Raw genomic sequence first — 26,832 nt, 5'->3', positions numbered from 1 at the left:
AAGCTTTACTAAATCATGTAAATATACTGTGGTTGTAAGCATATTCCTAATATAAAGCCCCTTTTGTCTGCAAGTGTTAGTCAAGCTTACAAGACAACCACTCAGATGTTGTTTATCTGTGTTATACTAAGAGGCAAGAGTTAAGTAGCGAGCTGCTGGAGGTGGTATCTAAAACCTTCCTGTGATAAAATTACTTAGCTGCTTATGGAAGAAAGCAACTGTTGGTGTTTCTTAGCACTTTTTCTGATTATTTGTGTTTCCCCATAAGTATTTAGTCTGTGAATTAGAGAAATGTACACCTCATAAAGGAGAGGGAATAGACTGCAAGTCTATTTAAATTTGTCGTTTTGAAGATTAGCTGAAGGTGCTGCATCTAGTTACTTGTAATTTACATTTTCCTTGGAATCCTTTTATTATTACGCTGTCAAAATGATCCTGTGTTTTCAGATGAGTCAGCAATGCGATTCAGGGATCCTCACATTCTGTTGAGTTGATAGTTTTTTTTTTTTATTTTCTTATTTTTTAAGGTGTGATAAATCAATACGTACTATTTCCCAGCACTTCACACAGCACAGGCGACAGGCCTTGCAGTGAAATGAACATCTGGAATTACAGACCAGCTGAGTGATTAAAAATAACCAAATACACAAGAAAATAACAAATTCGAGTCTGTCTGCCTTGTGTTTGCCTGTCGTCTTCATTTTGATTGTGATTGGCCAGCAAAGTCTGCTGCTGGCATTACACAATTGGCTTAGATGGGAAATTACAAAACAGAAGCAGATCGCTTTATTTGTACTCTGTAGCACATGCAGCTGAGCACAGGCGAACAAGAAGGGTCACCCGTACACAAGGATTTCAGTGCTCTTTTTCACAGATGTTTCCATTTCAAGGAAGTGCTGCGTATCTCGTTTTGCAGATCCATGACTTGGAGTTTTTAAACGCAATAGGGGTTTCTTGCTTTGGTGAATGTCAGAATGTACCTGGGAGCAAATTTGTAACCTGGAAGCATTTGAGAATTTCAGATGCACAGAAGAATGTCTTGGAAGGATCAGAAAAACCTGCGTTTTTAAGGTGTTTTAAATATTAGTAAGGAGGAAAGCAATACAAACAGAGGGTTGAAAGCAGATGCAAAAGGAAAATGACTTTGTTTTCATCCTGGAATTATGTTGTTATGTTGGAAACAGCGTAAATGAGGGGTTATGAAGGCACCAAAACAATGGAGAATCAAAGTGTGTTATTTTCCTGTGAAATAACCTCTGTGCAAGACATGTAAAAATTACCTTCCATGAAAAAGCAATTAATGATTTGAATATGGTTTGAAGCTCTGTGGAACACTTCTGGGACTGCTGCATCTTTCCAACGGTGTGTACTGCATCTTTATCTACAACACCTTAAAGAAAATTCTGCACAGAAGAGTCAAGCTGCCGTTTGTTTGCATCTTGTTGTTTTGTCTTTTGTTTTTAGTTTGTTTTTTAACTAGCTTTTATCTCTGCTTTTTTGAGAAGCAGAGAAGTTCCACCTGTGTTTTTAACTGATCTTTCTCCTTTTCTTCTTCTTTTTCCTCCAAACTTAGTTTGCGAGATGCTGGAATCGGGTTTATCCTTGTCATAGACCGCAGACAGGACAAATGGACTTCTGTGAAAGCTTCCATACTGCGGATAGCAGTGAGTACTGTTTTACATTAACTCCTTAAAAAGATTTCCCATGTTGAGCCTTTCTCTTATAAACAGAAAAGTCGCAGGAGCTTTTTATTCAACAGAATGTTAGCTGATGTATGGCACACAAAATATGTAGCTCTTGTGTCCCGGCTGAGTGGAGCTGAGCATCATGTGCCCTTGACATGCTTTTAGTGCAGTTTGCAGCTCATAATATCAGCCTGAGAGGGCACTTGGGGAACATGGTCTTGTGTGCATTTCCCCAGGTGGGAGCAGCCCTTACATGGGCAGCCCATGCGTCTTGCTGAGCTGTGGATCCGCTTTGCACTAGCTGAGCATTAGGGTTCTAAATTTGTTTACCTCTTGTCAAAAGAATGCAGGTTTAAAAGCTGGTCATGTAGTGTTTGAATAAAAACAAGTGTTGCCTTTAAGTGGAAAAATCTTAACCAACAAATACCCACACACTGTAAATATTGGTCTCTGATTTAATAATGATTTTTGAAATAAGGGAAGTGACATTTAGAGGACTTTTTTTTTTTTTTCTTTTTTTTTAACTGAAGTACGAAAGGAGATTCATAAATGTTGTGTGCTCAAGTCCTTATCATAACATGTATTGTTTTTATTTTTAAATTCTCATGTTGTCCTGGCTTGAATTGCCTTCAGTAATTGCTGAAAAACAATTTCAGTAATTGCTGAAAAACAGCTGTAAGAATCCTGTATTTATTTTCTTTAATTACTGAAAATTTTCGTTCCATTAGTAAGTCCAATCAAACCTGTCAGTCAAACCTGTCAACCTGTAAAAGTCACCTTTATGTGGCTCTGTTTTGATCAAATGTTTGTTTGTTACTAGTTACAAAGTATTTACATAACAGTAACAAAATACTCCTGCTGTATAGCTATTTGTGACTGAAAACATTAGTAGTGGTATGCTGTCCCATCCCGTTTCCCAGTTTGTTTCACCTAGAAAGAAGGCAGTGACTACAGTTCACTTCACTGACACAGATCAGGTGCACCAAAACAAATGATTACATATATTCTGAGCAAGCTGTTGCATACGTGATCTGTAACCACAGGTATTCTAAACAAACAGTGTATCAGACTGACTAATCAGTACCTTGGGGGGAGATAAATTAGGGTAAGTAAAGGGTAGATTAGATTGGATATGGTTATGCAAATTCCAGTGAAGGTAAATTAGAGTAGGAAAGGTTATAGAACCTATCTTGTCAGTGCATCCATTGCAAACTGAGATCTAAAGTGGGGGTGGGGTTGGGGGCACACATGTTGGGAGAGATTTCAGGTCAGCTGAGGGGAGCTGCAAACACTGTTCTCTCGCAACCTGATTTTATACCCTTTTTACACGTGGTTTGCCTTGATAAGCGAGGAGAAGCGAACTGTTAGAATGTATGCAGACTAAAATATAAGCAGGGGTATGAGAAACACAGACAGAAAAGCAGAGAAACTTCCGTTTGTTCCTTATGACCTCATTTCAGCTCTCAAAAACATGAGGGATTGTTCCTAGGTTAATTATCACGTGGTTTTATGGTCTCCGTATTTTTGCCAAAGGCGGCACTTTCTCTTTTCTTTGACAACTTCCAGTTTTAGCTCGGGCCCTTGACATGAGTACTAGGCTGTATGTTGTTAGGCATAGATAAGGCAAGTAGAGGCAATTGGAGGTGAGTGAAGTGACAGAGGCATAGCTGCAGCCTTATCTGACCTGCACAGCTAGGGGTAGTTCTCATCCTGTTCCCTGGTTTTGCACAACCTCTCCCCTTCTTCAGCAGTCTATGCTTGGGCCGTACTCCACATATGCCTGCAACTCAGCTTTTTCTAAAATAAGTCTGTTTAGGGATGGTAAACTATTAAAAATGCACAGAAATATTAGCAAAAATATTTTTTTGCCACTGCATTTTTGAGATGCAGTACGGAACAGATTCCAGTAGGGAAAGCCAAGAACAGCATAATTTGTGGGTGGTTAAAGAAAGAAAAAGGGTTAAATGTCTGAAGTTTGTGAATCACTTTCCAAATTCAGTGTTGTACTTTCTGTTCAGTATATTAGATAAGTATTTCACAGATGGCAGTCCTTTTATTTATGCGATTAAGGCATGTTGGAGTAGGCAACTGCAGACTTGTCACTTACAGTCATAATATTAACTTTTACAGTAACTTGCCTCTGGTGTGCACAGTTTTCCCTAGAAATGCAATTTTCAAAACTTGGGCATCTATTTCCCTTGATACCAGATGTGTAAGTGCAGTGATTGTGTGTGTTGGTTCCTTCCTGGAACCTGGAGGGTTCCTGTGGGCCTGGAGAATCACAGAGTTGTTAAAATTAGATGATCTCAGAGGTCTTTTCTAGTGCAACCATCAAGCCATCACTACCATGCCCAGTGACTACATCCTCAGTGCCACATCTACAAGGTTCTTGAACACCTCCAGGTATGGTGATTCTGCTATTTCACTGGGCAGCCTCTGCCAGTGCTTGGAGATGGGTCTTAAGTGCAGTTTGTAGTGTCGCTGATAGCAGCTCATTTTTGTTTGTTTTTTTTTTTTTCTTCTTTGAGCTTGAGAGTTTTGGTTGTCAGCTCATTTCTCCTAAGTCATACAGTATCTGTATGACTTAGGAGAAATCTGTACAGTATCCTGCTGTCTTTTTTCTCTGATCACCTTTAGGGGATTGACCCTTTTTTTGGCAAAATCAGATGCCAGCACAGACAGGGTGTTGTGGCTGGAGCAGTGCCCAGCAGGAGTTCCTGGCTGGAGCATCTCTGCCCATTGCTAATATTCTGACAACTGTAGGAAATGCATTTGTAAGCAGTGAACAGCTGCTAAACAGAAATTCTTAGTAACGTGTGTTTTCTATTTTCAAGACTCTTCACATAAATGTCTGATTTATTCTATTAAGGGTTGAAAGCATGTTCTAAAACAAAGTTAATGAAAAAAAGAATATTTTTTTTGAATTCATGTGGAAAATCTTCCTGTTAAGAGAACAGGATTTCTTGATTTTTTTCCCACTTTATTCTTAGAAAACAATTTATTTCCTGTAACAGAAAATGAGCAATGAAGAGCAGAATCCGTATTTCATGCTGACACTTTATGGTTTTTTATAGAGAGCCAAAACTATGAAGGTGAGATAAAAGATAAACCTGTTTTTGTACAAATAGGAATGGCAGTGTCTGTAGCATTTACCCAGCACTGCTGCTGCTAAAGCACATGCAGCAACAGCAGAGCTGAAACCATACAGAAGGTAGTGGGTTGAAAGGAGCCTTCGCTCCTCCTTTCCTGGGATGTAACAGAGAGAATAGCTAGGATGTACACAGACATGCAAGTTTTGCTGTTGGTAATACTCTAGTTGACAAGGTTACAATGACAGGTGGCTCAAGAGGTTGCCCATTATCACTGAAAGTGTGCTGACTCATGATACCCTTTTCATAGTTCCAGTGTGCTTTCTTAAAACAGAAACCTGTGGCATTACATTGTTTGTATCTTTGTTGTCCTACCATCATTCTCCTTCATCTAAGGTGAAAGGTTGAAGTATGAGCTCAGACTTTTAGGCAAACAAAATCTGCACTCAGCTTCATGAAAAGCTTCACTCATAGTCATCCATCAGCCTCATATTGAAAGTCCAAAGGAAATAAACTTTCTAATTCCTTAGGGAATAACATATCTGTGGGCAGCTGCTTGAGGAAGCAGTTGGTATGGAGGTCACTCAGGTAGTGAGGAAGTTTTATCCAGTTCTGAAAGTTTGCAGTCTGTCTAAATGGGACAGGAGTTGGGTTTTATCCAACCTGCTGCAGAAGTTTGCATTATGATTTGCTATCTTCAACTTAGAATGCATTGTTTGCAGGTTTTGTGCCTTCTGTTTTGGGCTGTATTGTTTAGAGTGCTGTGTTTTTCTTAGCTGTTCATAAATCAAAGCACAGTGCTCTCTGTAAAAGAGGCCTGGTCCTTTAACTCCTTTGAAGGTTAGGGCCAAGACCTTAAGCTGGCAGAAGGAGACCAGAAGCAAAAGGAGAGACTGGAGTGCTAATACCATCCTAAACCTTGCAGGAGCCAGGCAGTCCCATTTTTCTGCCATCTGGAGTTTTATCGTGGGTTTGACATCCAAGGTGAGAGAAACAGTGAATCACAGTAATCCAACCTTGAGTTCTTTGGCCTTGTTTGTAGAGAAAGATTGAATTTCTCTCGACTTGAATGGTGGAGGAAAGATAGATTTTGTAACCAATGCTCTATGGTCATGAAAGATGTTATTTTGTGTTATGGACAGGAGTTCCTGCTAGCCCAATTTTATAGCTAGCTCTTTGCATTTTGTGCTGTAAAAGATAATGATGCTTAGTGGTTTGTATGGATTAAGCTTGAAAAAAATGTTCTCCTTTCAGCCCCCAGTTATGTTTCTTATTAAAGGCATTTTTTGCTTAGGTTCAAAACCACACCAAAATCTTGATGATACGACAGTATTTGTGTGAATTTTGTAGCTGTTGTTTTTGAATGATTGTAGTAAGTAATAAAAAGGTTATTTTGAGATGTATGTTTTTTGCCTTTATTGCTTCAAAAGTTTTGAGAAAATTATATGTGCAAGCACTTTTGCAGTTTTCCTAGTATAGTCAGCCATTTTTTCTTGTGTATTACATGAGGGTTTTTTTAATTTAAAAAAAAAAAAAAAAGGAAAGAGAATCACTTAAAATCTGAATGCTGGATCATAGTATCACAAATATCAATCACAGACCTAAACAAAATAGCTTGATGTTTTTAAGACTAGAGTTTAAATTGGTCCATTTATGAATTGTTTTAATCTAAGATTCTTCCTTGACAAGAAGTCTGTGTAAGAGCTTTCATTCTAGCCAGGAATAAACTGTCTTAAATAATAATTTTTAAAAATAATAATAAACCAGCCCCAAATTCTGCTTATTAGCCCCCTTATATGCAGAGATATTTTGAAAAGAAGTGTCCTGAGGCTCGCAGCATAGTAGTAAGTGAAGGAGGAAAAACAACACCACAAGACTTGGTAATGTGGTTATTCTGAGGCTCTTTATAAAATGAGAAATGGTGTTGTTTCCGTTATTTAAAACAGAATGAAACTGAGTCTGGCATTAGCTCTTTGGTAGCTCACATGATTTCTGAATTCTGACTGATTACGTGGGGAAGGTAAGAGAAAGGGGCCTGGGTTACCTGTTTATCACAGCACCTTTCCATTGCTATATGAAAGTATCGAACACTTGTGTATACCAAGGCAGCTGGGTGAATTGCTCTGTGAAACTGAACAGCAACTTTAACTGCATCTCTGTCTATAAGGTATGTGTACCTGTCTGTGTAATTCCTGTGTATATTAAATAAGCCCGGGGCACCACAGGTGGTGGCCTGAGATGTGAAATCACAAAGGTGGTGTTTCTTCTCTCTGAGAGCACTCCTGGTCTTTGCTGCTGAAAACCATAGTGACCAACACCTGCTGATAGTCCCAGGCCACTGCTCTGCTCCTGCCCTGCCACTCCCAAGGAGCAGTTTGACAACACTGCATCCTGTCTCAATGACTGCCTGCCCCTATTTTGATGACTCTTGTAATATAGGCTACTCAATTATATTATTCCTTCTTTGAAAATGCCATCTGACCATCCAGTGGTCTAACAGGAGTGGGCAGGATTGCTGCTCGATCTGACTGGCACAAGTAGGATGACAGAATGACTTCAGTAGGCTCCCTATTGGGAGTGCCTGTATTAGCAGCTTCTTAACCATAGGTTCAGTATTGGTGCTACAGGCAGCCTCTGTGTCATTAATATCCTGTCAAGGAAGGTGGTGATTAGGACTGTATGTAACTAAATTTTACTATTAAGGCAGCTCCTGTTTTGCTCAGCCTGTGAAGGTTTTTCCCATGTTCCAGATTAGAAGTAGCCATAGGATAGCAAGCATCTCCTCTACTGGAAAGGTTTTGTTTAAGGATGGTGTGCTGTTTATAAATTCCTGGTTCAGTTAATGTCAAAGTTGATGATCCCGTGCTCACCTGAATCTTTGGAATAAGCACTTGTCTGACTGGACATCAAAGTCATGAAGAGAGATGAGCAGACAGAAAAACTAATCCTATGAGTGTTGTGAAGCACCAAACAAGTGCCCATGCTGATGCAAGTGAAATGAAGCAATATATGAACTAGAGTAGAGTGGGGGCTACCCTGACCTAAGCAGAATCAGAAATGTGCGAGTTCTGTGTAGAGTTTTTTTTTTTGTTTTTTTTTTTCTTTCTTTCGCTGATATTTTTTTGCATGGGCATTAAAGTACAATATTTGAGACAAAATACTGGTGGAGCAGTTTAATAGTAATCTAGTAAAGAAATCTGCTTTTGAGTTAAAAGAGAAAAAAAACCACAACCAATTTTCAAGTGCACAGGCCCTTCTTGGTGTCACAGTGATGTTCAGTGACTTCAATAAAACAAGCCTTGATGGCACTTTATTTTATGACACTACTAAACACACACGAGCATTTATTGCCATGTATAATGTCTGGCACAGCCTTATTGAGAAGTCATTGTTCACTATGTTAGCATAGGATACAGTGGCTTCAAACAGGCATTCTGCTGGACTGGAATGGAGATTTTTGCTCTCTGCTGTTCAGGCTGAGGTTGGCTGGTTGATGAAATTGAAAGGATGCATCTGAGGAGTGTCTCTTGCATCATATCATTGTCTCTGCAAGTCACCAGAGCTTTAGGAGAAAAAATAAAAGCTGTTAGGAGAGCAGTAATATTTAGGCAGTGAAGATACAAATTCAGTTAAATGTTACTGGTCCAGCATCATTACTGTGTCAATCAGTTACTTCTTTCTTTGTTGTTTCACATATGTTGGTTTTTGAATTTGACTCTCGGCAGTGCTCAGCAAAGTTGTAAACATGTAAGACTGCTCTGTGTTTTGGGGGATGGGGGGAAGAAACAAGCAACCCAGTTGGAAGCGCAGGAGACAGACTGGGGGAAATAAGAACAACATCGTAGACAAAGTTAGAATGACCAAGAATTTTGGATGAAAGACAGAGGAAGCTCTAAGTTTTGAACAGAAATTATTCTACACGGTGCACAACTGTAGTGAGTAGAGCAGCATAGTTTCTGGGTAGACACAGTGGAGAGCAGTTGTAATGTGTCTTCTTTACCTGCTTGCCTGGGCAGGACAGCCTGCTCTATTTAGCTGTGTGATTGAACACATCTTATAAAGGGTAATGTACAGTCTAGAAAAACTTACTCTTGCTTTGAATCTGTCAACTACTCTTCGCTCCAGTGCCAGTTGAAATATTTTCTCTAAAATCATGACATCAAAGTCTGAATTACAAAGTATAAAACTGAGAATTTAAAGATAGAATAAGGAAAATTGTATATAACTAAAAATTTACTTCTGCTGTTTAATGTCTTTAGTGCTTCATAATTTCAGCCCCTCTTTATGTTTCTGTCGTATCTACTGAACACTCAAAAAACCAAACTAGTGCTTCCCTATGCTCTGTGCAAAGCTAAATGGGTAGCCAACAGACATGCCAAAGATGCTGCATCTGGATTTCAAGTAGGGATGTATATCTCATGTGAATAAGTTTTTCAAAATGTGTTATTTCTTCTTGGAATTTCTTATTCTGATGTTGGTATTTCCAGTGAATAAATTTCTTCTGAGGGAGGTGAATTGGAGGTGAAAATTAACAGGTCAGTAGGAGGCTGCACTCTGCCACTACAGGCACAAAATAAATTGATATGAGTTTAATTTAATAGACTATGCAATTATCATTGTACAACTATTCAGGCATTTAATAATTAAAAAAAAAATTGTCCATTCTTGCAAGTGTTTCTTAGTGTAAGTAAATCACTCTCTTAAATTTGAAGTTGCCTTTGTTACAGTAACTTTCAAAAATGGACTTATTTTTATTTTTCTCATCTGATTATAGGCAGGAATCTTGTAGTTAAGGTCCATCCTCTGTTTGATAACTGTGGGTTAGTAAGTCTGCAGGGTGTACTGCTTTCAGTATGCACAGAAAGATTATTTATGGTGCAGTGATGGAGAACTTGTGTGGGCACTCAAAATTGCTGGGATTCTGTTCCCAGCCTTCTAAGGGACTCTACTGGGGCTGAATCACTGGGCTTCCTAGAAAATATGGACATTGTTAGAGTGGAGGCAGATTGTAAAGTTTAAGTCTGTATGATCTCTCAGTTAATTTCAGTCCTTGGAGTATATGGGCAACCACAGTGCATCCATGAGATCTCCACTACTAGTAGTTTTAACTACTTTTCTGTGTGAAAGTTTGTCATGTCTGCTGCTAAATGCTTGAAATACCCTGGAACCTTAAAATGACTACTGAACCCATCTCCAGCCTCCCAGATACTGACAGCTTCATAGGCATAGGAAGAGAACATAGCACAACAGCTCGTTCAGGTCAATGTATGCATGTTGGTGCTTTTTTTACTTAGAGATGTCCCACAGTTTCCAACAATATAATAAAAATGTATATATATTGCATACTTAATCATTATAATGAACTTCTCTTTAGAGAGCTTTAGTGCCTCCCTGTTGTGGAAATACTGAATGTGAGAGAAGATTTGTGTCATTTCAAGAATGGCTAAATGCTAAGTATGTGAACTTCTGGCACAGCAGAGGGTTTGTTTGTTTGCTTATCTCATAATTTAGTGCAACAAGCCTGCTTTCCTTCTCCTCTCTTCTGTTTTGCCCATGCCACTTTTAGAACTGGGAGAATCTGTGAGACTACAAGTTGAAAGATGAGGAGAAAAAGCACAGCTGAGGACAATTTTTGTTTTATTTTTGTCTGCAGAATTCATGCTTACCTCTTCTAAGCTACTGTCTGAGAAATTCAGTATTGGTGGTGAAAAATTCAGTCTTGGAAATTCAGTCTAGTTTGTGTAGGCAACTGGCAAGGTAGTACACATAAACAAGAAATTGGTTGTTATGTATTCACATAATAGCAGGGGTTTCTCTTGGCACCTTCTATTAGAGAAAAGATAAGATAACCATTAGAAACATTGTTGAAAAATACTAAGCTATCTTTGTCTGTTCATTAGCCTCTTTGGCTGTGATGTCATCTTAACTGAAGATACGAGCGTTATGAGCCAGCCCTGAAAAGTTAGATTCCAGGAGAATAGATTCCTGTTCCCAAGATGCATAAAGCTCTCTTTGAATGGAGCTCTCTGCGCACGCCTTGTTGGGTTTATAATTGGTCACCCCGTTATGCAGAACTTTGATACAGTTGGTTTGTGGTTTAACAGAGGCTTCTCCTTCGAAGCATCAGAAAACAAAAGATTAAACTTGTTTTTCAGGCATCTTTCCCAGGGAACTTGCAACTCGTCCTTGTTCTGCGCCCAACAGGACTTTTTCATCGAGCTCTCTCAGACATTGCTTTCAAGTTCAACAAAGATGAGTTTAAAATGAAAGTACCTGTAAGTAATGCTCTGTTTCCACTTTGTTATCAGGGATCTGTTGAAGTACTTAGTCTAGCCGGCGGTGTTTATATTTTAAAATAAGCTTTGAAACTGTGCAAGCTAAAGGTAATCAAATAAATGCAAATAGATGGTGGTATGAGTTATTTTATGTCTGTCAGATGTTAATTTCCAGGATTGGAGCTAGTTCAGATATGTTCCCTACAGTCTTTACTTATTTCTTAGAACCAGTCCATACATCTCCAGCCCATGCAGATACTACTGTTCTCTCCCACAGACAGAGGAGACCAAAAATGGATAAAAAAATGAGATGTTGTTGCTCTTTAATAAAAAATAAAAAAAAAAAGCTCATGTACAGTTTATCAAGATTTAAAAATGAGTAAAATCTGATGGAGTCATTTATGTTGTATGATTCAGAAGCTTTTTTAAATGTCTTTAATGCTTTGGAGCCCAGGGCTCCTGCTTCTTTGCAATTATTTAAGTTTATATCATCTAGTGTTAAGCTTTTTTGTTTGTTTTTACATTGTTTCTTTTTGGAAATAGTTCTGTCACTTGTTTCTATATGAAAATGAAGCTTCTCTAATAGAATCTGAAAGATACAGCTTAGAATCCTTAACAAGGGACTTTTCACCAGCGATCATGTTCTCTTTTTCTTTACTTCTGCAGATCATAATGCTGGGCTCAGTATCAGAACTGCAGGGTTACATTGATAAAACACAATTAACAGAAGATCTTGGTGGCACCCTGGATTACTGCCATAACAGATGGCTGTCCCGTCGCACTGTAAGTCTTAGTGGTTGTTTTAACTTTTCAGTTTCATGAGCTCTTCTGTCACTTATAAAACGTGTTCCAAGTGATGCAAGTTGACTTGGTCTGAGTGAGATGTTCCCAATGGTACTTAGTCATCTTAGAGAAATAATATGAGTAATAACTTGGGAGTGGCTTTCTGAATGCTTGGAGCAAAGGAACTACAGTGTATTGTTGTGTTGGGGTATGTTGTTTTTGCTACAAGAAAGAAAAAGCTCAAGTTATAAAATAGCTCCAGATTTTAAAAATATGAGGAAGATATACCTGATACAAGCCTAGGAAAACAGTACAATTAAGGAATTAATGGTGATGGTATCTGTTGCTTACAAAACTATACTTTGAGCGTTTTTTAATCATGTAATTCATCTGTTCGAGTTTCTTTTGTCAGTTATATTTTGTGTGTATGTGTCTGTTTGTACATATGCATATGTTGAGCATGAAACATCTTTAATGGTTTTTGTTCCAAAAGGCTATAGAAGGTTTTGCCCAAAAGGTTAAGCAAACAGCTCAGATTCTTCAGTCCTTTGGGACTGAACTGGCTGAAACAGAGCTACCAAATGATGTGCAGTCAACCAGCTCCCTTCTTGCAACTCATACGGAAAAGAAGGACAAAATGAAGGTATGTACATTTTGTAAATACACTGTCTTCTGGTTTGAGTGGTTGTAATTTATAGCTGACATTGCTAATAAAAAGCCTGGAGGGCATTTGGTTAATAGATGATAATGAAATTATTGCATTGAAATTTCACTGAAATTGTTTTTCTTGGTTTGAAGTTAAGAATCCTCTCACTGTTTTCAATAAGGACAGTTCTTAAAGCTAAGTACACCTTATGTACAAACACACCGTGACTTGTGTGAAAACAAATAATCTTCTATGAAGTGATGAGTTTAAATTTGCTGTTTTGTTTGTAGTGATAAATTTTTTTGTATTTGCATGCATACAAAAAGGTACAACCTCTTGAATGGGCAAATGTTCTTATAAATCAGCTTAAATGAATAATGTTTAGGGGTTCCAAAACAGTAAGTTTCAAGTCTGTGAGATAATGGTAGCACAGAGACATGCTAGAATATTATCTATCACAAAAGTTCAGCCCAATGTAATAGGGACTTAAGACCCATAAACTGACATATAGCATCTAGCATCTTTATTGTCAACACTGCTTTTAATCAAGCTATGCTTGTTTTATTGCTGTTATAAACAAAGTGGGTTTTTTTTTTTTTTTCAGTTTGATGCCTAGAGGAGTCTATTTAAACAAAATAACAAGAATCCAGTAATCAGGGAATTCTTCTGTGTGGGGTTTTTTTGTGGGTTTTCTGTTTGTTTGTTTATTGGTTTTGTTCTTTTTTTGTTTTATAGGAAGATATAAGGTTAGCAGTAGAACAGGGAGACGATATCCTTGGAAGTATTACAAAGCCAGTTACTGAGAACCCTGAATACAAACTGAATCAAGACCAACTAGACAATCAAACTACAGTAGAAAGGTGAGAGGAGTGAAATACTGAACATGCTGCTTCTCTGTGTTTTTGACCCTTGCTTGGCTCTGTTAATTCTATATATATATGTAGCAAGTAAGCAAATGATGCAGTGTGAATAGATAAAAGGCACTTTCAGAAATGACTCTGCTGTTATCAGATCTGTCTTAAGCAAAGTAATTCTCTGATGTCCACTACTGGATCACATGAATATAAGGAAACCTGCCTGAAAAGACTCCCAACACTGCTAATATCAATGCAATTAGAAACTTTTAAAGGGCTTTCAAGGACTACTCTGCTCTTGGAGTGTCATCTGTGCACAAACTTCCCATATGCTTCCTTTGGGCATGTATTCAATCTTACTTTTCTTTGCTTCTTCCACCCACCCCCTTAAATTTTTGCCAATTTTGAAGACATTATATCATCGTAGCACAGATGTAAATTTGAACAATGCTATAAAAGCATAGCTCATTTCCCCAAGGCAATTATCTGCATTCTTTTTTTGTCTGTCATTCCGTGTTACTGTTACTCTTGGACTGACTTTTCTTTCCAAGTAAGTGTCACTTCCAATGGACAAATCTTGGCAGAAGTTGCTTCTTTGGAGTCATTGCTGCTATTGGCTATCTGAAGGATAATCAGGGTGGAGGTGGGGGTTGCTAATTTACCCAAAATGTTCTATTTGATACAATATCTGACAAAAGTAGCTTTAAAATGTCTGCCTTTTTTTTTTCTAATTGGATTTAACTTGCAAATCCAGGGTTCATTTCTGTTCTAATAAAGACAAAAGTTATTTAAAATTCTGTCCTCCAGCCTTTTCCAGATGTAGCCTAAATATAACAAAGCATGTTGTGTAGTCCATAGAATACCACAATGTCAAATACACTACTCAAAGAAAGGTTGAAAAGTTAAGTCTTGAGGAATTTTGCTAGAATTATAATTGAAGAAGGTTCTTTCCGTATCAGTACTGCTTTATGCTTGTCTATGATATTAAAGTAGTCTCTCTGCTCAGAAGAGGAGCAATGACCTTCAGTTTTTTTATGAGTCTTGCTCCAAGGAATGAAACATAAGGGCAGCTGGCTGGTCACAGCAGTACAAATTTAATGCTTCTTTTTTTTTTTTTTTTTTTTTTTTTTTATAGCTCTAAGCTCAGGCTCTTCAGAGTTGTAGCCCACGTATATTTGTGTGTTTCTATTTGCAAGCCCCATGTCCCCAGGTCAGAGCTGAGAAGCATTATTTGCAGCAACCTTCAAATCAGTGCTTGACGGTTTGTCAGCATTTAATATTTGCGTTGGATTCCAGTTTTACATCAGTGTTATTCTAGAAAAAAATTCCATGCAATGCTCAAAGTTTCCTGTATTCAGTTTATTTATTTATTTATTTATTTATTTCTGGAAAATAATGCTTTGAGGAGACTTCTTCAGTGTGGAAGGGTGTACTGTCCTTGAAGGTTGCAACCCCCATTCTTACAGTTTGGTTTTTTTGCTCTTGTTTGTTTGTGTTTTAAGGCTTTTGGCTCAGTTAAATGAAACAGAGTCCGCCTTTGATGAGTTTTGGATTAAGCACCAGCAAAAACTTGAGCAGTGTCTGCACCTTCGGAATTTTGAACAGAATTTTAGAGAGGTGAGAACTTCTTGGTGGCAGTCAATATTTGGTAACGTAGAAGTGATTCAGAAGCAAATACTTCCCCTCTTGTTTTCACAGCTCTCATGTGTGTACTTGAAAGCTTTCTCCAACTTTTTTCTTTGACGTGTCCTTACATGACATCTTGCTATCTTTACTACCTTGAATACTTGCCTATACAGACATAATAGCTTCTCTTCTGTAGTGTTATTTTTTTCCATGAACCCAGCAGTGTATAAGCATTCTAAAACTCCTTTGAAATCTATTCTCTACCACAGAAGCATAATGTGCTGGCTGCAAGTCTTTCATCTTGCCAATAGGCCCTTTAAGACTTACCTAAACCTTCTGGCTGAAGTCTTATAAAGCAGCCTCCAGCACTGTGGGTGGGAAGTTGCAACCACAACGTTAGAAGCTGGGTGGAGGCTGAACTAAAATTTTTACAGCCAGTTTCTGATCTCATGTTAGTTAAATGCATGTGCTTGATTGCACCTACAGATGGTTTACTCTGGTGTAGCTGATCTCAGAATAGGGTCCCTGTGTCTCCCCAGGAACAACATTCAAAAACCATATGACAAGTATGTGCGTATGTGTCTTTCCGTAAACTAATTGGTACAGTGAGGACCTCACCCTCATGTTGTGCTCCCTACATTAGTATTAGATTGTACTATTGCCATCTGGTAAAAGCAAGATTATAAATTCATCCTGGATATTTTATTATTTTTTTCTAGTACCAGGAAACCTAATGCTCAGAAAACAAGATTACTTCACTGCTGTTTTTTTTCTGTGATTTTAGTTTTAGTTGGGGGGGATAGGTAGATTTGTGTCTTTGCCTCAGGAACACCATAATGTAAGTCACTGGAGTAGGAATACAGGCTATCAGCTATTGGACTGCACCTCCAAAGGCACAGTCATCCTCATTGACACACACGTGTATCTCATTTCAGGTTAAAGCAGCTTTGGATATTGTGTCCGAGAGACTGTCTGCTTTCACAGATGTGGGAAACAGCTGCTCTCATGTGGAGCACATTTTGAAAGATCTTGTCAACTTTGAAGAAAAATCACGTGTAAGAACTCTGCAGTTTACTGCGTTTCTAGCATGTGTGTGTTTATGGAGAGAGAAATGACTTTTAGTTATTGAAATATTGTATGACCAGAGCTTATGCTAACAGCAGGGCAGAGCTAAGTGTCTGTTCCAAATTAGTACTGCACATTACTTTAAAGCAATTTTTAACCATTGAAGTCACTCACTTCTCAGGCAGCCCTTGATAAAGAGCAGAGTGACTAACCATAAAGCCAGTGTGATTGGTTCGTGGAAGAATTTCATAAAATGCCAATGTAGCCAAGTTCTGCTTAATGATCAAGGTACTTCCATTCCCGTGAAACCACTTACTGCTTTAAAAGCCAAAAATTAGAAGGCTCTGTATTGAGTGTAAAATGTAGTTGAACATTATCAACAAAAATATACTCTGAAATGCAAAAAAGGAACACAATTAACATGTTAAGACCTATGTTTAATGGAAATGAGTCTATTGCTCTTGAGGCTGAGGTGCTGGAGTAATGTTTTTATTTCACTTCAGATCACTTCTGTACTCCAAGTTGCATGTGTATACGCACAAACATGCTGCTGAATAACTAAGGCACACAAGGACTAAAAGTGGTTCCCAGGGGCCATGTGGTTAAACTCATTCATATTTATGAAGTATCTGATACGACAAGGCAGGAGGCATAAAAGATTTTAGGCATCTGAGAAAATAGGAAATCGCTTCGATTTGTTAACTAAGACTGTTATGTATTCTATATCAATCTATGTGTTTTTACTGTGCAAAACCAAGTAGTTTAATTTCTAATTTTTTTAACTGATGTTGACTCCAGGAAAGATGTACCTCAATCAATGCTTGCTTTCTTAGGAAACTGTAGCAAAAGCCAGAATGCTAGCTTCAGAGGGTGACGCTTTTATTCAGAGCAATCATTATGCTGTGGACTCCATTATTCCAAAATGCAGCGAACTTCATCATCTCTGTGATGCCTTCACTACTGAGATGGAACAGAAGAGGAATGTTCTTAATAAATCTCTAGAACTGCATGGCTTACTGGAAAAGGTAAATTTTCTGTGGAGCAGTTTTGTTTCTTGTCTTGTATTCTAAAACCTCCAGCAACCCATTGAAACAGCAGATCAAAAAAATTCCTGGGTATGCTGGAAGTTTTGTCCTTAAATAGCTGAATTCATCACAAATAGAAGGATGAAATATGTTAGACCTTAGCATTTGATGTTGATATAAATGCATTCTGAGCCTGCTCTTTTCTTTGTTTCCAGTCTATGAAGTGGTGCGATGAAGGAATTTATCTTCTGGCTTCACAGCCTGTAGATAAGTGTCAGTCTCAGGATGGTGCAGAATCAGCGTTACAGGAGATTGAGAAATTCCTAGACACTGGTGCAGGCAATAAAATCAAGGAGTTGAAAAAAGTTTACAGAGAGTATGCACACATCCTCAATGAGGACCTAAAGGTACTATAATTTATTCACATATGCATGCATCAATTTGTTAGAATTGCTATCTTGCATGGCCGTTGATAGAGCTAGGTGGCATGAAGGTGACTTCAGGCCATTTATCTGAATGGGTACTTACCCAAGGTGGTAGTCATGTTGTATCTTTGTATAGGCATCAAGGGATCCAGGACCAATTGACAACTTAAATTCTTCAGATAGTAGCACTGTTGTTTGTAATAAATGGATCTCCAGTCTTTCAAATACTTGAAATGTGTTTTTTTTATAACGAAAACATGGCTTTCTTTGATATTTGCACAACTTCTAAAAAAAAAAAAAAAGCAGTTACAAAATAAAACTTGAAAATACATTCCTTTTCCTTCTTGCTGATGTTGTCTTGAAGCAGAACCATTAGACACTTTCAAGAAAACTTCAATTTTTACTCCTTTAATCAAAACTTGAACCCCATTTTTTTTTTTTGCTATTTCTGTAGAGAAACAAGTTTTGTGACAATATGTTCCAGTCTTAAGCATGTTAAATAACTGTAAATTATGCCTTGTTAGGTGTGATGAGCAGGGTAATATTTTTATATGTGGTATGAAACCAATAATCATTGCAAATCAATGCACCACAAATAGAAGTATAGCTTGTTGATGGCTCTCTGACGGTGATTTTTAATTTTCTTCATGTGGCAATGGTAGGAGCATATACAAAAGGTTTTCCAGAAGCAAGAAAGCATGGAAGAAATGTTTCAAAAGAGACAAGTAAGTCTTAAGAAATTGGCAGCTAAGCAAACACGTCCTGTTCAGCCAGTTGCACCTAGACCCGAAGCCTTTGTAAAATCTCCTTGTACCTCTCCAGGTAAGCAAATGTAGCAGAGTTAAGTAATTTTTTACACTGTGTTAAGAAACTTGAAGAAACTTTCAGCTGTAATTTGTGGTTGTGCAAACATCTGTGTTAGATCCGCTCAAGTTCTAACTGCTGTTTGGTTCTGGTTTATATGCTTAGGTCTTCAAAGAGATTGTGTATCCAACACAGAAAGCGGTGTGCTTCGGAAAGTAAACTACAGAAGAGGAAAGGTAACATTCTTTTCAGTGTTTTTTTTCATGTACACACTGCTTGAGAAAGTCATAACACAATGGAATATTCAACAACTTCAAGAAGAATTAGGCTATTTCACTGAAAATGTGCTGATATTGCCCCTATCAAGGTAACTCTAGTTTAAATAAAGACTGCTTTGTCACACAGCTGAGTATGAGAGAAAAAGTAAATAGTTGCCTATATTAGGAAAAATGTTAGGGGCAGCAAAATGTAAAATCTATGAACAGGAAACATTTATTATTTGCCAGTAGTAATTGGCTACTCTTAAAACTAGAGAAAGTGAAAAGGTAGTTGTCATTGGCTCAAAGAAAGCTTCACCTGACCTAATGGTTTGCCATTCCCAAGTGGGGAAGGTCTTCCTGCTCCGCCTCCTGCAAGGAAAATAACCTGACGACAGCAGCAGAAACAAATAGTTTTCCACTGAGTTAGAGGGTTGAATTAACTCAGTAAAGGTTCAGCGAGAGTCAAGTGATGACGCAAGGAGACGGATAAGATTGTATGACCAGTAGGGACAACAGCTGGAGAAAAGGGTTGGCTTGGGGGGGAACTGGAAGGAGAATATATATATATATGTTTTTGTTTTTGTTTTGTTTTTAAGCAGAAGCTTGAATTAGCTCAGGCATTACAATAAAATTTGTGAAAGTGAACTTCTACCAAGTTAGTAATTTACCAGAACGTTAGCACAGTACCTGATTTTTAGCTTGGAAAGCAGATTTAGGCCAGCACTGCCTCCAAGATTATGTTGATGTTATCTTACTGCAGAGAGGTCTTGAGCCACCGTCTTTTCTAATCTGACCTTTGACAGCGAACTCTCTGTATCTAAATGTTCATGCATGCTTTGAAATATTCAGGTTGACTTGGATTTTTTTCACTGAGTTTCTGCAAAATGATTTCATAATTAATGGAGTACAGCTTTCCCTGTGAAAACTCATGAATAGACCTGAGTGCAAAGCTCCACATTTTAGTGCTTTTTCCTCCTCTGTCTGTTATGCTGTGATAATTTTGTTTGTTTGTTTCCTCCTTTAGACTGAAATGAGTGAACTCCATCAAAGCAGAGGAGGATCTACGATGGATGATGAAGAAAACCTAGCTGTGTTACGGCAGTAAGTGTATTTTGATAAACAACAAATGTTCTTTCTCTGATTTGCTTCCAGTGAAGTCTGAGTTTGGCTAAAGATTTGATAAGACAAGTATGCTTCTGTGCTTTGTACATGAAGAAAGATACTTCAGTCTGTCTGCAGCGTTATTTAAGGCTTATATAGTATCAGTCTAGCTTTGCTACAGCGAGATAATACTATGGGAGGATAATTACACATTTTCATGTCAGAGAAGACAGTTTTGAGGAATAAACCTCCAGTAAATCTGTCATATACTTTGGTCTCTGTGCTTCAGAGGACAATTTTATTATTATTTGACTTTTTTTAGACCCTGTTTTGATTAATCTTAAGAACTTTTCAGCATTAAAACTAAATAGCATCCCTTATTCTACCTGCAAGTGGTACAGAACCTGCATTTCTAACTGAAACCTGGATATTCTTGCTGTCTTTTCACTATTTTAATGTGTGCTAAATCATCTGAAATCACAAAGTCTGGGGGGAGAAGCAAGTGTTTTTTCCTTAGTAATTAAGCAAGCTAGCCTGAAAAAGAGGCACTGACTTTTAAGCTACAGCACATGCCTCAAATTTAAAATGACCAGTGTAATTTGAAACCTTTGCACCTCTAACTTCAGCTTCTGTAATACTTGCAAATGCAACATAAACAGGTTTTATGTATACAATAATAAAAACTGTTCACTGCTTCTGTTCAGCTCCTATGATGCTTGAAATTCCAGCTTTGGCTTTTTTTTTCTTCTCCTATTTAAACACATTTATGACTTCGAAATGTTTTAAAAATGCTTGCTTCTCAGTGTGGATATATAAGCTGTGTGCAGAAATATATATATGAAAATCACATTTTACGTTACTTCAGAAAATAAAAACGATTTCCAGTTGAAATAGAAACATACAAAGTTAACATTGCCTTAATACTTCGTATAAATGAATAGGCCTTCCTTAATTATCATTCTTTGTTTTCAGGCATGTAATGAATGAACTTATTGAAACTGAACGAGCATATGTGGAAGAACTTCTCTGTGTTCTTGAGGTAAAGATTAAATTTCACTCTGACTGATCTGAATCTATTTCTCTTCCATTTCATAGATGTTCTTATGCTTTCCTCATTTCTGTGATGCTTATCCTTTTCTTGCCACACCTCTTTGCCCTCGTGTTTTCACATGTTGATTTCAATGCATGTTTTCCTAAAAATACACGTCTAGGAGTTTATATTATCAAATAGCAAAAGTAAGATGTGCCCAACTATTGAGGTAGAACATACTGAGTTTTCTAATGATCATTAATTGTTTTAGAATTTCATTCCAGAGTCTTTGATCAGTTCCAGGAAGATTGTATGTCACGCTGGAATGTGACTTTTCTTTGAAAGAATCTTGAATCAGAGGAGCAAATCTGTAATCACATCCTTCTTTGTAGGCCTTTAAGTAACCTTCCAAATATCTCAGGTACAGCTATGGCTACAGAGTAGCTTGTAGTAATTATATAGTGATGCAAAATTGTGAAGGCAACAAGAATATTTCCTTTGCTCCACGCTCATGGAGACATAATAGCAACATTTGCAAGTTGCTTCTAGAACGTGGTACGGAGTTCTGTATTCATTTGTTCAGACGTGTATGCAGCATTTTGTTGTAGTCCAGTCTGGTTTTGGAAATATTAAAGCTGCAGATAACCTGACATTGACTTTAATCAGGATGAATTGCAACTGAGCCAACCAACTTCTGATGTCCATGCCAATTTTAGGCTTTTCAATAGGAGCTATCTTATTTGTTTCATATTTATGTAAGGACTGAAAGCAATACTTTCTGGGTATACATCTTCAGGTAAGACTAGTATTGTATGAACTCTGGCCTTGCTTTTGTTTGGTTTATGGTCACTTTCCAGTAGTGTTCATGCCATGGATTTTGTCCAAGTGCTGGGATGTCCCAGTGATAGGGCAGCTGTGCCTGATGTATGATGATAAAGCAGTGTAGCTCTGGAGCGGACCTTAAGGATTGCTTTATTCTTTGCTCTTCTATGTAATGCTGTCTGTATAATTCTGTTAAAATCAAGGTTCAAATGATTTCAGGATTTTTGGTCCTTCCTGCTACTACTGGAGGTATTGCAGAATCTTTCTATTCCTCTAGTATTTTTTTTGTTCTACATAGAGAATAGTGCAAACTTTTGTCTTGCAAAGTCAAGCTCTCTTCATTTTCTGACAATTCAGTTGCCTCTCCAGCACTCTGACTGTGCCAATTACACTTCCCTCTACCTTTGTGCAGTTTGGGATTCATCACTCTTGAATCTGGATGATGAGAACTGCCAACAGTAATTCTGGGTCAGATCCTTGCTGATGTTTGTTTTTAAAGGCAGCCTTCCAGCTTTTGAGGAATTCTTATTAATAATCCAAAATTTATGTTATTTCCCAATTCTTTTGTTCCTCCTGTTCTATCTTTCTGATTTTCCTGTAAAATAACATTATACATGGACAGTATCTCCTTTTATGTTGCTTTTTTTTTTTTTGTTATGCCTTTTCTCTCAGCAAAGCATTCAGACAGAAAATTAAAGGTAGTTTACAAGGTCAATTACTAGGAAACTCCTGTAGCTGTTTTCAAGTGAGCCTGGTAGTTTTTCTTTTATTAATAATGACACTTATTCCACTTTAGTCTGTGAAATCCAAAAATTTGTACTGGGAAAAAATGCTGGTCTAGTCTATAAGTGGAAATTGCATTCTACTCCTTTTTCCATTTACTTCTATACTTTTAGAACAGCTTTCAAATAGAAGATTAAACAAAGCCTTGTGTATTATTATTGATCCCCATTGGTGCAAGGAATAACTTTTCCTTTCTGAAGATACAAATACTACTCGGGCAGTAAAACATTAAGTTTTTATCTTGCAGTTGAAAAATAAGCACTATGTCATTCTAAAGGGGAAATACAAAACCTTGGCATACTGTTAACAACTTTTTGTCAATGTATGTATTTTCATGGTTTTGTTCTTTCAGAACAGAGTACTGAGCTCCGTGAGTTTTTCATCAGAGCTGGGTTAGTTGCCTCTTCCTGAGGCCAATCCTGTCTTTGTTGCAATGTCCAACATCATCCTCACTTCAATGGAAATGTAGTGGTCTATTCCTGCATCGCTTCTCTGAATCTAAACTGCTTAGTGTTCACAGTTTTTCTTTCTGTTTATTTTTTTGTACTCCATTTTATGCAAATCAATGAATCATTTTTATCTTTTTAAAGGTGATACTTTTGGATTTCTCTAACTGCTACCTTTCTTTTTTCTTTTCTTTTAACTAAGACTTTGTTTTTGTACTTATGGGAAAGAGAGATGGGAGAGGGACGGTGGTTAGCAGTCAGTGAGCTCCAGCAGCTTTGCCTATACCATTGTTGTTTTTTCCCCTCATTGTTTGAGGGGAAAAAAAAACACTGATTTTTAAAGGATTTTTAAAATATAAATGAAAATCTAATTGCTAGTTTATCAAATGCCTGATTCTTTGGGCTAGCTGACTTTACTGCCTAGTTCTCCTACTATTTCTAGTTTGGGTTTTAAAGTCTTGATTGCAGGTGTGTTGTTGCTTATCCTTCCTTTTACCTTGTCACTTGGTTATGGTTCAGTTAAGTTTATTATTATAAATAGTTGTCACTAATGCAGTTATTTTTCCTGTGACCACCTTGTCCGTGACAACTGTGTTGAGAGCAAGAGAGGGAAATCTAATCCAAATCTGAACTACCTCACATCATCTTCAACTATGAAATGCAGTAATATTTAAATCTTTCATCGTTCCTGGCACTTGTTGTCCAATCCATTTGATCTTTTCCCACTATACATGGTTTTGTTCAATTCCCTTTACTACACTGACAAATTCATAGGAAATCATTTAAGCTGAAGCACCTTCTGTCTTGGAGATGATGAATGCCTTTTAGTCACCTGGAAGTCTAAGAAATGCAGGTACCATTAGCTGGCATTAAATGAAGCCATTCTTTCATGCTTGCTGTGTATACAGATACTTTTTTTTTCCCTTCTTCTTCTGGGAGATCTCTTAATCACAGCTTAATCACCTCAGGGTATGAGAGGAGAACAGTCTTGGGCTAAAGCCATATGTGCCTCCTTTTCCTCACTTGTGCCAAATAGGTGTATAAAAGAATGTGGCCTTAAATGTTACACAGAAGATGTCAGAATCTAAAGGTAATGACTTTGGGTGATAAATCTATGAAAATATCTTTAAAATATAACATGCAGCTTTATGCTTTCTTTTAGAAATAACTGTAGTCCTGCTCCCTCTTCATAATAGCTAAAACCAGCATGAAGGTTTTCTGGAATTGTGGCTTTAACTCAGATATGTAAAATCTAATGCAAAGTGCAAACTTATGTCTGAGCAACATGGGAATATATGGTTTTTGGTGGAAATGATTGCAAACTGTTTTATCTTTACTTCAGTAAAAATGGCAGTAATTATCCGTGTGTATATTGAAAACCTGCATTAGATGCATCTTACTGGACTGATGAAAGAGCAGATTTTGTAGATTTGTTTCATGATTAATACTGAACTCTTTCTTTGGTTATCAGCCTGCTGATGCAAACTGCCCTATCAAAGAGAGGAAGATAATCAGTGTACCCTCTTTTGTGTTCTAGGGGTATGCTGCAGAGATGGACAACCCCTTAATGGCTCACCTCATTTCACCAGAACTCCAAAACAAGAAGGATATTTTGTTTGGGAATATGGAAGAAATTTATCACTTTCACAACAGGTGAGGATTTGGATTCAGACGTAAAAGTAACATTTGGATGGGATATTGCTAAAAGATCCTTACTGAGCCTCACCTAGCTCTCTATTGAGTCAAAACTGATATTGCATTAGAGAAGAAACATTTTCAGAGCACTGGTAAAATTCTGCATCTTGAAGAAAAGTATTATGGTCTGATTTCAAGCTTATTGAAGCTAAGTTTGTTTGCTTTTTTGGTTTCTTTTATTTTTAAACTTTCAATTGAAAGTAAGTTATTATCCTAAACCACAGATTTTCTGTGCTCTTGCATCCGGTTGAGGCTATTTAATTTTCATATTTAATGACCTTGTTGCTGCTGGAGAGATGTTTCTTCACATGGCAATATCTAAATATTCAGAAGATAAATATTTTCAAGACAAATTAAGCATATTAAGTAGCTGTTTCTTGTTCAGGAAAAACTAGACTTCAGTGTTTGTCACTTTTTCATATATTATTTGACTTGTGTTGCTTGATAGCTTTTGGAAGGAAAAAAACCCGCTGAATTTCATAAATCCTACTACTAATTACATAACGCAGGGAAGCAAAGCCATTTTGCCCCCACCAAAATCTTATGTTTGGTTCTGTTGTAGCAACAGTAAGCTAGAAGAAATTGATCAGAACATGTTTATTTTGCTACTCCTTTTTAAAACGTCACCTAGGACAGTTTTGTTTAATTTCATAATACACAATTACAGCACAATTACAGCTCTGTTTCTTTAGGTTTAGACAATGAATTGCAAGAATGTGAATGTTTACAATTTTCTTTGACATGTGCTCTAAGAAAATGTTCTTCTTTGTAGGATATTCTTGAGAGAACTAGAAAATTATGTGGAATACCCAGAACTGGTAGGACGGTGCTTTCTGGATCAGGTATGTGTCATCTTTAGCTAACATTTCATTCATAAGCTCTTCTAAAACTGTTACTGCTGAGAGTAACTTTTATGGAATAATTGCCACCAGGTCCCCTTCGTTTGTTTTGAACGGATGACAGAGTTGGGGATATTTTCCACTGTGGGGTGTAATTAATTTTAATAGGAAGAGCTACTACTGTTTTGAAAGAAAATCGCCTTATTAAAGTCGCAATTAGGAAAACATGAAGAAGCATCATGCGTTGGATCATTTGAGATCACTATTACTGATTATTATGCTTAATCTTACTGGAAAATATTTTTTAAAACAGAAGGCAGAATTTGAAAATTTCATGAATAACCAAATGAAAATAATATCTTGTCTGTGTGAAGTCTCATGGAGCAACAGGAGCACCATGGGGCTTGTGTAAGCAAACACGATTGAAAAATATCCGCTTCTTGAAGGCAGTGTTGAAGTGATAAGGGGCAGCAAACTAGTTGGTCCACTTCCAGTGACAAACACATTCACAAAATGCAAATGCATAAAGGAAGAAGGGCAACATTTTTTTTTAAGTAAGTTATGCAGAGGGAATCATGTTCTGGGATTAATTGAATTAAATTAAAAGACCCCATATTCTTCATAGGGTGACACAAATGCATTTGTAAATATAAGATGTGCTTCTTCATAAGGCACTTGTTGTTCAATTAAGTAGAAGTTAACAGGAGCATTTTATTTGTACGTTCCATGTACAAAATGAGTAGCTGTTACGAAATGAGCGGTACTGAAAAATTGTTGCCTGTTAGGGATGCCTGAAGGAATTGTCCTTTTTCCTTAGACTTGCTGACTGAAAAATTCTTAAGAACATTGTTTTTTCTTTTTTCTTTTTTTTTTTACTAGGCAATCATTTACTTTTTATTCTTCTCCCCCATTTCAGATGGAAGATTTCCAGATTTATGAGAAATACTGTCAAAACAAACCTCGATCTGAAAGTTTGTGGAGGCAATTTTCAGATTCCGTATTCTTTCAGGTATGGCTTGCTTGATTCTCTGAAATATTTCTGTATTTATTTTTTTGTCGAAATTGCTAATCTATCTCAAGTATGAATAACAAAATATATTGATTTGTGTACTGAATATTGATTTGCGTACTGACAAAATCTGACACTGATTACAGGAATGTCAAAGGAAACTTGATCACAAGCTCAGTTTGGACTCATACTTGCTGAAGCCAGTTCAAAGGATAACCAAATACCAATTATTGCTAAAGGTATGTGTTACAAAATTATAATGCTAAATGTATTTTTTTCTTCTAAATGCTGCTTATCTCATCCTGCTGCAGAGAAATCTAAATGAGCAGAGTAGTGTATAAATCAAAACTGAGAATGTGTCCAGAAAGATTCAGTTAATTGGAGTCTTCAAAGCAACTTGTGTTGTAGGGAACGTACTTAACTGTGGTCACTGTATGCAATTTTTAGGAAGGATGCCATTCTGATTCATTTAGGCATACAATGGACAGAGAGAACAAAATGAGAGGAATGTAGTATTATATATATTTTTAAATGAATGTTTAACTTTTTGCTGTGCTTGAAACTGACTTG

At 37.2% G+C, this 26,832-nt stretch overlaps 1 protein-coding gene across 8 annotated transcripts in view; it reads left to right on the top strand.

Moving 5' to 3' along the window:
- Positions 1 to 26,832, top strand: part of MCF2L (MCF.2 cell line derived transforming sequence like) — a 146,421-nt gene that overhangs the window by 107,092 nt on the left and 12,497 nt on the right. For all 8 annotated transcript variants that reach the window (XM_042809599.1, XM_042809598.1, XM_042809605.1 and 5 more), the window contains 17 exons: positions 1,574 to 1,664; positions 10,930 to 11,049; positions 11,716 to 11,832; positions 12,326 to 12,475; positions 13,214 to 13,338; positions 14,835 to 14,949; positions 15,894 to 16,013; positions 16,857 to 17,048; positions 17,264 to 17,455; positions 18,136 to 18,295; positions 18,443 to 18,513; positions 19,562 to 19,638; positions 20,611 to 20,677; positions 24,257 to 24,372; positions 25,187 to 25,256; positions 26,170 to 26,262; positions 26,409 to 26,501. In XM_042809599.1, the coding sequence (XP_042665533.1) occupies positions 1,574 to 1,664; positions 10,930 to 11,049; positions 11,716 to 11,832; positions 12,326 to 12,475; positions 13,214 to 13,338; positions 14,835 to 14,949; positions 15,894 to 16,013; positions 16,857 to 17,048; positions 17,264 to 17,455; positions 18,136 to 18,295; positions 18,443 to 18,513; positions 19,562 to 19,638; positions 20,611 to 20,677; positions 24,257 to 24,372; positions 25,187 to 25,256; positions 26,170 to 26,262; positions 26,409 to 26,501 (1,969 nt within the window). The remainder of the gene's footprint in view (positions 1 to 1,573; positions 1,665 to 10,929; positions 11,050 to 11,715; positions 11,833 to 12,325; positions 12,476 to 13,213; positions 13,339 to 14,834; positions 14,950 to 15,893; positions 16,014 to 16,856; positions 17,049 to 17,263; positions 17,456 to 18,135; positions 18,296 to 18,442; positions 18,514 to 19,561; positions 19,639 to 20,610; positions 20,678 to 24,256; positions 24,373 to 25,186; positions 25,257 to 26,169; positions 26,263 to 26,408; positions 26,502 to 26,832) is intronic.

This window comes from Centrocercus urophasianus, unplaced genomic scaffold, assembly GCF_019232065.1.
Source record: "Centrocercus urophasianus isolate 14NV4802_14NV808 unplaced genomic scaffold, USGS_Curo_1.0 seq_12, whole genome shotgun sequence".
Classification (NCBI taxonomy): domain Eukaryota; kingdom Metazoa; phylum Chordata; class Aves; order Galliformes; family Phasianidae; genus Centrocercus; species Centrocercus urophasianus.
This window is presented reverse-complemented; position numbering and strand designations above follow the sequence as displayed.